At 58.8% G+C, this 11616-nt stretch overlaps 2 protein-coding genes across 12 annotated transcripts; both read right to left on the bottom strand.

Annotated features, from left to right (window-relative positions):
- On the bottom strand, window positions 1-3768 carry TNNI3 (troponin I3, cardiac type). The gene is made up of 8 exons (XM_086354540.1): window positions 3614-3768; window positions 3299-3314; window positions 3063-3149; window positions 2591-2632; window positions 2181-2312; window positions 1721-1810; window positions 882-1058; window positions 1-154 (listed from the first exon to the last, which is right to left on the bottom strand). The coding sequence occupies exons 1-8, from the start codon at window positions 3622-3624 to the stop codon at window positions 71-73; spliced, it is 639 nt and encodes a 212-aa protein (XP_086210666.1). The 5' UTR covers window positions 3625-3768; the 3' UTR covers window positions 1-70.
- A 980-nt stretch (window positions 3769-4748) lies between these two features.
- On the bottom strand, window positions 4749-11336 carry DNAAF3 (dynein axonemal assembly factor 3). 11 transcript variants are annotated; one of them, XM_086354516.1, is made up of 12 exons: window positions 11256-11336; window positions 11063-11167; window positions 10657-10799; window positions 10210-10303; window positions 8210-8367; window positions 7746-7928; window positions 7332-7457; window positions 7118-7240; window positions 6566-6695; window positions 5815-6058; window positions 5571-5645; window positions 4749-5486 (listed from the first exon to the last, which is right to left on the bottom strand). In XM_086354516.1, exons 2-12 carry the CDS (start codon window positions 11145-11147, stop codon window positions 5078-5080), a joined length of 1770 nt encoding a protein of 589 aa, XP_086210642.1. In that variant the 5' UTR covers window positions 11148-11167; window positions 11256-11336; the 3' UTR covers window positions 4749-5077. The 11 variants fall into 11 exon arrangements, with proteins under 11 accessions (XP_086210642.1, XP_086210645.1, XP_086210646.1 ...); XM_086354519.1 differs by having other exon boundaries at window positions 5815-5929; XM_086354520.1 differs by having other exon boundaries at window positions 5815-5926.
- Between the last annotated feature and the right edge of the window lie 280 nt (window positions 11337-11616).

Raw genomic sequence — 11616 nt, 5'->3', positions numbered from 1 at the left:
TCAACTCAGAGAGAAGCTTTATTCCTCGGGGTCATCCTCGAGGCCAGGGTCAAGGCAGAGGGCAGTCAGCTCAGCCCTCAAACTTCTTCTTGCGGCCTTCCATTCCACTCAACGCGTCAATGTTCTTGCGCCAGTCTCCCACCTCTCGGTTTTCCTGGTGGGGGGGAGGTCAGAGGTTAGCGTGTCTTCCTGGTAGCCTCCACTTGCCCTCCTGCCTGCTGGGTCACTTGTTCCAGATGCCCATTGCAGGGTCTAGTTCTGGAATACGTCTTATTCCCTCAGACAATCTTTTCCAATATGCCCCACTTCCTGTCTCCCTCCTGTACTTCCTGTCTCCCTCCTGCACTTCCTGTCACCCTCCTGCACTTCCTATCTCCCCTTGGATTTCCTGTCTCCCTCCTGCACTTCCTGTCTCCCTCCTGCACTTCCTCTCTCACTCATGTACTTCCTGTCTCCCTCATGCACTTCCTGATTCCTTGTCACTTCCATTCTCCCTAATGCACTTCCTGTCTTTCTCTTCTACATCCTGTCTTACTCTTGCATTTCCTGTACCCCTCCTAGACTTCCTGCGGAGGACCCTTCACCCTCAGGCTGGGTCCTAGGATTGCTGCCCACTACCTCCTCCCCTGGGACTTCCCTGGTGGCTCAGATGGTAGTGTCTGCCTATAATGCAGGAGACCCAGGTTCAATCCCTGGGTCAGGAAGATCTCCTGGAGAAGGAAATGGCAACCCACTCCAGTATTCTTGCCTGGAAAATCCCATGGACGGAGGAGCCTGGTGGGCTACAGGCCATGGGGTCGCAAAGAGTTGGACACGACTGAGCGACTTCACTTTCACCTCCTCCCCTAAGCACCCCCTTTCCTGGACTGAGCCACACTCACCTTCTCCGTGTCCTCCTTCTTCACCTGCTTGAGGTGGGCCCGCAGGTCTAAGGTCTCCTTAGCCCTGGCACCCAGCAGTGCCTGCATCATGGCATCTGCAGAGATCCGCACTCTACGCAGAGTGGGCCGCTTAAACTTGCCCCGAAGGTCAAAGATCTTCTGGTTCAGATCTGCAATCTGGGCAAAGCCATAAAGGGAGATGGAGACCCCCCCTCCTCTTCCTCCTTGCCTCACTTCTCCACCCTACACTTCTCTCCTATCCCTAGCCAGGCTCTCCCTAGTTCAGGCCTCTACTACCTTCAGGATGAAATCCAAGCTCCCCATCCTGTAATTGGATCCCCAATTTGCCTCAGCCTCATCTCGGAAAACCACCGACACATCCCAGTCCGGCTACACTCATCTCACAGGTCCCTGGCCCACACTTGAGCTGACTTACCAACACTTGAGGCTCCAGCCACAAATGTTCACAAACATATTTCCTACTTTGTCCCCTCCTGGCTTTTGTGCTCATCCCTGACCCTTCACTTTCACTTTTCACTTTCATGCATTGGAGAAGGAAATGGCAACCCACTCCAGTGCTCTTGCCTGGAGAATCCCAGGGACGGGGGAGCCTGGTGGGCTGCCATCTATGGGGTCGCACAGAGTCGGACATGACTGAAGCGACTTAGCAGCTGACCTATTGTGCTCATCCTTCTGGCCCCTCCCTGCCAGGTTCACAGAGTTGTCCTGCGTTTCCTGGTGTCTGCAGCTGTAAGCAGCTGCAAGGGGCCAGGCTGAGACCAGAGCCTGAGGCATCCCATCCTACCCCAAAGGGACACAGGCGGCCCAGTGCCTCCCACCTCAGTGATGTTCTTAGTGACTTTCGCCTCCACGTCGTATCTCTCCTCATCCACCTTGTCCACACGAGCGTGGAGCTGTCGGCACAAGTCCTGGTGGAGGAATGCGGTGTGTGTAGTGAGGAGAAAACCCAGGGGTTTGGACTCCTGGGTCTGAGGGAGGAGGGGTTGGGGACCTGGAGGAGTAGATTGAAGCCAGACCCTGGGGAACTTTAGAGTCAGAGGTTCTGAGAATCTGGACTGGAGTTGGGCTGGAGGAACCAGTCTCTGGGTTTTGAGGTTATAGGCAGCTGCAGGCCACATTTCTGAACTCCTAAGGGTGAGGATTGGCAAATTGGACACGAAGGTCCTGGGAAGAGTGGGGGCATCGGTAAGTATACCCCTGAGTCCCAAGGGACGCAAGATCGGACACTAGGAACCTGGGAGCCCAGGCTGGGACGGAGTCCCTGGTTAGAACCAGTACCTGGAGCTCCGCGAAGCCCAGCCCGGCCAACTCCAGAGGCTGGCACCGTGTGCTCAGAGCGCGCCCCTTCTCTCCTCGCCGCTCCTCAGCCTCCCGCTCCAGTTCCTGCTTTGCAATCTGCAGCATCAGGGTCTAGGGAGGGGGTGCCGGGAACCGCGGCCCAGTATTGGGATGAGGACGCTGCGGGGTAGTCACCCTCATCGGGCCCTGCCCTCTAATCCCAGGCCGGCTTCCAGAGACCTGCCCCCTCCAGCTTGATGTCCATCATTCCCAGGCCCCAGACCTCCCTGGCAGGGCCACCTTCCCGCCAAACTTTTCAGGTCCCGCCCAGTCGCTCACCCGAAGCCCCACCCCAACATCCAAGACCCGCCCCCTGAAGACACCTAGCCTTCCCCCGGGCTCATCCGCACCTTCAGCTGCAGTTTCCTTGAGGCGGAGATCTTAGACTTTTTCTGCCGGGGGTAAGACAGCAAGGAAGGATGAGGGAGGAAGATTCGAAGGAGGACGGCGGGAGGAGCATCAGAGCCCCGCCCCCTCAAGTCAGGTCTCTCCTCCAACTCCAGCCCGCGGGAAGCCACGCCCCTCATCCCCATCCACCAATCTGGGGCCTGTAGATAGGCTCCGCCCACCGTCTCTAAGCGATCTCTGGTCCAGAGACGGCGGGACTCCGCCCATAGGCAAGCTCGCACCAATCAGACGCCGGCCCTCTGCTAAGCCCGTCCCATGAAAGCCTTCCTCCTCTTGGGCTCCGCCCACAACCGAAGTCCCGTGAGGGCCCTGGCTCCGCCCCGCCTCCCCAGGACGCCGGTGCCCTAAGAACCTCAATCCAGACCCTGCGAGCCCCCTCACCGGCCCCGCGCCCTCGCTGGCCCCCGACCTCACCTTGGCGTGCGGCTCCGTAGCGTAGGCGCGGTAGTTGGCAGACGAGCGGCGTCGGACAGGAGGGGGCGCGGGGACCGTGTCCCCTGCCTGGGGTTGGGGGAACGGAGCTGAGTGACCACGGGAACCCCCCCGCAACCCGTCTCCGTGCCATCTTCCAGGGCTGCAGTCTCTCTCCCCAGAGCCCTTCCCGCAGTCCCCTCCCCGGGCACGCGGGGCCAGCCCACGCCCGCTCTCACCGTACTGCCGCCGCTCCTGGAGGGAGAGAAACCAGGAAAGGGGGTTACTGGTGGGCCTGGGTCCTGTCTAGTCCGTGTCCCAAGGGACCCCATAGGCCCTTCTGACCACAGATCCGGCCTACCAGCTCCCCATTCTCGGCTCCTAGGGTTTGGAGTCCCAAACTCTCACCTCATTCGGACACCCGGGTTTCCTGTCCTTACCTCCCTTCTCAGACCGGAGTCCAGGCTCACAACTCTCACCCCTCACAGGGATCCGGGAGATAACCCCCCACCCGCCTCCGGCCTCAGGAGCCCAGGTTACCAGTCCTCACTCACCGGTCCGCCATGCTGGGTCTCAGGCCAGGAGCTGAGGGAGGCAGAACCCTGGGGGCAAGGAGCTCTTGGAGGGTCAGGGAGGGAGCGTCCGGAGTGACCTTGAAGGCCCCTGGGACTTGTCTCGTCCGGTCTGCTCCAACCTCACTGAGGACACTGAGATAAAGGGCGAGGACGGAGACTAAATATACTGCTGCCCCCTCCTCTCCCTGCCCAGGATTCGAGATAACGGGGCGCGTGAGGGGTGGGGCGGGCCATGCTCCAGCTGGATCACCCCTTCACCTTGGCGGCCTGGGAATCCAGCCCCTTCTCCCTCAGACCCAGGGGTTCAGGCCCCCAGCCCCTCCTCCCTCAGACCTGGGGGTCCAGACCCCCCACCCCTTCTCCCTCAGACCCAGGAGTCTAGGCCCTGCCCCTTCCCTAAATTGCAGTCTCCTTGAGGACTGGAACTTCTTCACCGTGTTATGCTCAGTTTCAGTGCCCCAAACCTGTTACCCAATCAGTAAAGTTTGCTGATTTACTTGAGGAAACACGTGTGGGGTGTGCCCAGGCTTTCAGCAGTTCATTCATTCAGTCGTGTCCGACTCTGCGACCCCATGGACTGCAGCGCACCAGTCCATCACCAACTCCCGGAGTTTACACAACTCATGCCCATTGAGTTGGTGATGCCATCCAACCATCTCATCCTCTGTCGTCCCCTTCTCCTCCCACCTTCAATCTTTCACAGCATCAGGATCTTTTCAAATGAGTCAGCTCTTCGCATCAGGTGGCCAAAGTATTGGATTTTCAGCTTCAACATCAATCCTTTCAATGAATATTCAGGACTGATTTCCTTTAGGATGGACTGGTTGGATCTCCTTGTAATCCAAGGGACTCCCAAGAGTCTTCTCCAACACCACAGTTCAAAAGCATCAATTCTTCAGCACTCAGCTTTCTTTATAGTTCAACTCTCACATCCATACATGACTACTGGAAAAACCATAGCCTTAACTTGACGGACCTTTGTTGTCAAAGTAATGTCTCTGCTTTTTAATATGCTTCAGCAGGTAGCACATAAAAATTCACCTCTTGCTCACCCCCCACATCCCCTCCCTCTCCTATTCTTGGAGACAGACAGGAAAGACACAGACACCTGGAGAAGAGTTCTTGGTTCTCTTTACTTGGACCACCTGAGGGTAGACCAGCCTGTGAGAGGCGACACCCCCAGCCCCCAGTTAGGAATGGGACGCCTGGAGTCAAGGGGACCACGCAGAGGGCCTGAGCAGAGCCCCAAGGCCAGATCTCCAGGCTGTTTTCAGAGTCTGGGCGTGAAAGACAGAACTCAAGAGAACAGTCTAGAATTCTAGGAATAAATATAGAATCCCAGGAATGGAATCCGAAATGCTAGCGACACCTCTGGCACCGAGTGAGACTGCTGAGAGTGTGACTGAGTATTCTAGAGGCGTGTTCTCATTCTATGACCGGAGGTTAGATGTCGGGGATGGGGTATTTGGTTTCTGGAGGAACAGTCTGATTCTCTGATTTGGGGGCCTGACTCCCTGTGGGCGGAACTGAAGCCTCCAAGAGTGAAGCTTGAGACTCTGAGGTCAGTTTGAGGGGTTCAGAGGGTGGGTTCCCCGATTCAAGGGACTGGGTCCTGTCCTCAGAGGGCGGGTCGGTTGCCTCAAGGGGCGGGGTCAGGACTTCAGGGGGCGGAGTCCCAGATTCCACAGCTGGGTCCTCATGGCCCGGAGCTGAGTCCCCTGCCTTGTAGAAGCGCGCGAAGGTGTCCGAGGGCTTGCCCCCCAACTGTGGGGCGAATCCAGCCGCTTGTGCTAGCTCCCCGACCCGGCTGGAGAACGCCTGCAGCTGCTCCTGCCGCAGGTCCACTAGGAACCTGGAACCAGGAAGCGGCGGGTTAGGGGGCCCCGCTTTCCGCCCCCGGCCTGAAAGTTGCCCGCCCTGCCCTCTGCTGGCTCACTGGGCTAATTCGACAATCAGGCGTCCTCCGGGGGCCACGCAGGCCCCCAGCTCTGCGCTGAGAAGATGGACCATCCTGCGGAGAGAAAAGGGGAAGGCTGAGGCTCGGACTTTGAGGTTCTGAGTGAAGAAGAGAGGCTGGGGACCTGGACACTGATAGAGAAGGGTCTGGGGGCCTGGATTCCTGGGTCTGAGGGAGGAGGGGTTGGGTGAGGAAGACCTGGGCGCCTCCCAGGTCCTCTTACCCACAGGCCACGTAGAGGAGCTGGAACTGTCCCATGTAGCAGCTCTTGTGGTGGAGGGTGTGGGCAGAATCGAGGGACAGGAAGTGGACAGTGAAGGGCTCCGGGGCAGGGGCTGCTGGGGAAGGGAAGACTGGCAGGGTTAGGCAGACACTCGAAGCTTGGAGATGACTCTCCTCGTCCGTCTTCAGGCCTTTTGTCATCCTTTCTCTTGGGTAGATCCCTGGAAACTTCTGGGAAGACTGGCCTGGCAGGCAGAAACCCATTTTACAGACTAGGCAACTGAGATTCACGAGGAGAAAAGAGAGTGGGTGACCCATAGCCACACAAGTCATTAATTCACCCGGGAGGGCCAACCTAGGTAATGGGTAGACGGAGGCACGACCAGATTTGGGGTCGGGGGATTCAGGTATAATCTGAAACCTAGAAGCTCGTTAAAATGTTCTCAGCCTCTTGAATATCTGCACGTGGGATCATAATTCTGCTAATTCTGCTACTGGAATTCAGAATGGTATGAATGGTGTCAAGAGTTGGAAAAGGGAGAGAAATTCAAAGAGAAGAGTGAAAAACAGACCGGATGTCGGGAAGGGGAGGTCATTTGTCCAGGCTTTAGACACCGAACCGATCCATGCTTGGACTTCAAATACCCGGAGCCTGAAGCCTGGGACGAGGGTCCGGGTCCCGCTCTCCCCCAGATGTGAGCGCCCCAGCCCCGCTTGCCACCTCAAGGGAACAGCCCCGGTCCGCGGCTTACCGGGCTCCGAGCTTCCCTCCGCGCCGCCCTGCACCTGCTCCGGGTCCCCCTCGGCGGCTCTCGGGTGCCCCCAGGCGGCCATCTCTCGGAAGAGCTCCGCCACATTGTGCTCGGTGATCTCGCATGCGGTCTTTGGGGGTAGAAGGGGCGTGGCCAGACGCTGAGCTAGGACCGCGGGGCCGCGGTGGCACTGGAGATGCCTAAAGAACGCTCCCCTTCCCAAGCCCCCACCCCCAGAGAAGGCATCTGGCGGACGCACTTAGATTTCTAGACTGGGCCTGGGAAGTAGAGGGGTGGGGCTGTCACGTGGACGTAGCGAGGGGCGGGGCCCCGGGCTGCAGGGCCCCGGGCTGCAGGGCCCCGGGCTGCAGGGCCCCGGGCTGCAGGGCCCCGGGGCTGCAGGGCCCCGGGCTGCAGGGGCGGGGGCGGGGCCTGGGCTGCAGGGGCGGAGCCCAGGCGTCGGGGGTGGGGCCCTGAAGGCGGGGGCGGGGCCCGGGCGGCAGGGCGGGGCCTTGCGTACCCTCTCGGGCCCCAGCACCTCCAGCCTCAAACCTTGACCGGCTGCCCGTTGCTAGTCCTCAGGAGGGTCTCGTCGTCCGCTTCGATGCCGAAGGCCACGAAGGGCCCCGTGGCGATGTCCCCCCAATACCCGCGCGCTGCCACGCGCTCCCCGCGCTGGGAAAGCAGGGAGAGAGGATAATGTTGGGGAACTCGGATTGTGGGGCTCCCCAGCCTCTAGAATCAGCAGCAGCCAGGGAGCACGCACGTGGCTCAGGAGGCGACCGGACGCCAGGGTCCGGTTGGGCACGTGATAGGCGCTGGAGTCTCTGAGTTCAAAGGCGACGCCCGTGTCCCTCCAGCGCCTGAACTCGCGGGTGTGGATGACTCGGGCCTGGAGGGAGCGGGGAGCGAGGAAAGAGGCCTCTGTGAAACTTACAGGCCCCAGCCCCGCCTCCTCCACCCCCAGGACCCGAGACCCTAGCCTCGCTTCCTCCACCCCCAGGACCGGGACCCCAGCCCTTCCTCCTCCACCCCTAGGACAGGGGACCCCAGCCCTTCCTCCCCCACCCCCAGGACAGGGGACCCCAGTCCCGCCTCCTCCACCCCCGGGACCGGGACCCTAGGCCCGCCTCCTCCACCTCCAGGACCCGGGACCCCAGCCCCGCCCCCCAGCCCTCACCCCGCGGTCGTGCAGCTTCATATGCAGGTCCCAGTCGCTGACGCCGTGCCGGGCGTCGTACCGGGAGCCCAGGTACTGGCGCAGCCTCGAGTCCCACAGGCGGCTCATGGGGAAAGCCTCCGGCCCCTTCTCCCCTCCGGCCCAGAAACGGAACACGGCCTCCAGGGCGTCGCGTTCGCGGAACTGCGCGGCCAGGCCGGTGTGGGGGAGAACGAGGGAGAGGGGGCTGCAGGGACCGTGGCGTCTCCCCCCGACCCTCCCTTCCCCCGCGGGGCGTGGGAAACGATTCTGGCGGCTCTCCGCTGAAGGGACCGAGGCTCTGAGAGCAGAGGCCACCCCCTGGGCCATATGGCCCGGTGGGAGCCCCGGAGCCCTCAGGCCGCTCCATCCACGCAGACCCTGTTGGACGGCCCGGCCGCCACCCGGGTCCCGGGCGGGGACTGTCGGAGGCCGCGCGGAGGCACCTTGAGGGCGCCCAGGCTGAGCCAAGGCAGCTGCTCCGCCAGGCGGTCAGGTTCCGGCACCAGGTGAGCCAGGCGGCAGGCCTGGGCGCGCACGAAGGCGGCCACCGGGGGGCGCAGCAGCGCGTTCCCCCACACCTCCAGGAAGGTCTCGCTCCTCTCTGCGGGGAGTAGGGAGAAAATAATGGAGGGAGCCGAGGGGTGAGTCCACACGTGAGATCCGTGACGGCGACGCCACTTTATAGAGATGGTATTCTTCCATAGTCGTGTAATGAACATGGCGGACCTAGGCAAGTCCCCCACCCATCCCAAAAGCTAAAACATGAAGAGTAATTTACACCTCACCTGGGTCTCCTCGCCTATTCCTACCAACCCCCCGCCCCGCAGGTAACCCCAATCCTGAATTTCCTGCTTAAGTTTCTCTTGACTTACAAAAGGAAAGATTTTTTTAAAAAAAGGAAAGGTTATATAGAGATGGAGATGAAGATTTATGTGTGTTAGCAGAATCCTGTAAGACAGAACTAGGGCTTCCCCGGTGGCTCAGCAGGAAAGAATCTGCCTGCTAATACAGGAGACCAAGGTTCGATCCCTGGATCAGGAAGATCCCCCGGAGAAGGGAATGGCAACCCCATCCAATATTCCTGCTTGGGAAATCCCATAGACACAGGAGCCTGGCAGGCTACAGTCCACAGGGTTGCAAAGAGTTGGACACGACTAAGACTGGAGAAGGCAATGGCACCCCACTCCAGTACTCTACTCTCGCCTGGAAAATCCCATGGACGGAGGAGCCTGGTGAGCTACAGTCCAGTGGGGTCGCTAAGAGTCAGACACGACTGAGCGACTTCACTTTCACTTTTCACTTTCATGCATTGGAGAAGGAAATGGCAACCCACTCCAGTGTTCTTGCCTGGAGAATCCCAGGGACGGGGGAACCTGGTGGGCTGCCATCTATGGGGTCGCACAGAGTCGGACACGACTGAAGCAACTTAGCAGCAGCAGCAGCAGAGCGACTAAGACAGAACTATTTACCTTTAGTTGTATACACAATATATATCGATATCAACATATAGTTTCATTTTAGTTGTTTAAGAACCTTATAAGAGAGAACGATATACTTTTAGTTTGGTTAGATAAGTTCTAGTTTAAGAGCCTTTACAAGGTGCATTAAGAAATCTGTGCAATGTCTTCTGAAAGCCCTGGGCTGTTAATGACACCTACCATCCTTAATCATGGTAACAATAATCGCTAATATGTGTGGAGTCTATATCATAAGCCAGGAGCCATGCATTTTTTTTTTCATTAAACCCTTATTAAGAATTCTATGGCGGAAGAACTTTTAGGATCTTCATTTTATAAATGTAGAAACAGAAGCCCAGAAAGGGATAGACACTAGCCCAAGGTCACACAGCAAGCAGAGTCAGAATTTGAACACAGCCTGCCTGAGTCTAGGGGGGAACAATTGGCTCTAGGCACCAAGCTGAAGTTTTTGTTACTGGAAAACAAGTCAATTTCCCACCCAAATCCTCCTCCTCCTTTCCTTGTTATAGTCTCACTTCCAAGGATGCCTCCTCCAGGCAGATTCCCTGGGGTTCATACCTCTCACTAGGGGAGACTCAGGCCTGAGGGAGGCTTTAGGCAGGACAGAGCTCAGCTCAGCCAAATGGTCCCCACATCCGGGGGACTCATGACCTCTCGGGAAGTCCCTGGATCTCTTTTGGGCTTCTCCCTCATCAGGAGGTTTTGAATGCTTACACTGTGTTACGAACAGTTCTGAGAGTTTTATGTGGATTATCTCCTGGAATTCTCTGAATGATTCTCGGAAGCATTCTTTTTAGCCCCATTTCAAAGGTAGGAAGAGCTGAAGCTGACAGGGCTACCAAGTGAGTGAGCAAGTGATGGAATAGGAAACAATGTGCATCGTGCTTAATTTCACCATTGAAATGCTAGAACTCTGCAGGAAGGGGGAAGGGGCTGGGGGCCAGATGGCCTGGATCTTTGCTGACCTTGCAGCCCCATCTTCTCAGGATCCTCCAGGGCTAGGCTGAAGATCAGTATGTGTCGGGCTACAGCTTCCAGATTATTCTCCAGCACATAAAACTAAAAGGACGGGCAGGGAAGAACAATTCTGAGATCTGTGTCCCTGGCTCCCAACAGACCCAGGAGTGGGAAACCTCAGCCCCCTCCTCCCACAGGACCCCGGAGGCTCGTGCACCAGTCCCGCTCTTTAATCACAGAAACGTGGGCACTCAGAACCCTCCTCTCCGTCACTACTCAGGAGGCCCCATCTTTAGACACTTCCCCCACTTCAACCCAGGAGCCCCCAACTCCAGCCCCATCCTTCCCCAGGACCTAGGAGTCTGGGTCCCCAGCTCCCTCCTCCCTCAAGGACTCAGGAAACTGGGCTCTCATCTTCATCCTCCTCCTTCCAAGACCCCATAATCCCAGCTCACATGGAACCTCCTTCGAGGCCAGAGAGCTGCCCGGGCCAAGGTCCGTAGCAGGTGCCGCCCATCCACTGAACCCAACAGCAGGACATTTAGCTCGGGGGTCTCATGCTCTGTTTCGGCCTGCGAATCTGGATCCACAGGAGGACCTGATAAGATGATAGCAGGCTGGAGTTTGCGGCCTGGAGAGCGTCCCCTGCAGCCACCCTCAGCAGGACTTGGACCCCTGGCCTCGGTTTCAACCGGAGCTGTGCCTCTAAGCGTTCCGGAACTTGGAGTCCACAGAGGCATCTAGGCTGCCCACTGGGCGGAGGGCGCCCTTGGAGCCCCCGAGAACGTTAGCGCGCTGTCTGCCAGGCTGTGAAGGCAGCGGCTGCGTCGCAAGATTTGTGATCCTGAGCGGGGGGCTCACTCTCAGCCTGCAGGTCCACTGCCGGGGACAGGCCCCACCAGGACACAGAGCCAAAGCCCGTGCCCGAGCCTGCCGGTGTAGTCATCGCCGTGCGGTCCGGACAACCTGGGAATCCCCAAACATCGAGTCTCCGTTGCCCACCCGTTCCCCTCGCACCTGCCCCGACTTCTCGCCCCTTCCACACCCGCCTCACCTTTATCTTTTCAAATAACCCGAGACACCCCCTCCCTCCCCGCTCGGGGCTGCGCTAAGGTCCGAAGGGCCCTCCTCAACTGCTGCCCATAGTCCCCGCCCTTTTCAACCATTCGGCCAATGGGAGTGTGCGGGTTGGCACCGCCGCGATCAACTGGCCAATGAGAGTGAGCGAGACCTGCCGGATGCGAACTTTTGGCCAATGGAAGCTCTGACGGACGACCACCCGGGCTTGTGGGCTTGAGGGCTTGAGGACGCGGTCGTCATGACAACAGAGCGGCCAGAGGGCGGGGCCAGGAGAGGCTGGGACGGAGCCTGGGGCGGTCCAAATTTATTGAAGCAGAAGGCCTGGACCGATCCAA

This window comes from Bos grunniens, chromosome 18 (assembly GCF_055505025.1).
Source record: "Bos grunniens cultivar Pamir isolate PY7600 chromosome 18, Bosgru_T2T1.0, whole genome shotgun sequence".
NCBI classification, from domain to species: Eukaryota; Metazoa; Chordata; class Mammalia; order Artiodactyla; family Bovidae; genus Bos; species Bos grunniens.
The sequence above is the reverse complement of the archived record's forward strand: the minus strand, read 5'-3'. Positions and strand labels throughout refer to the sequence as shown.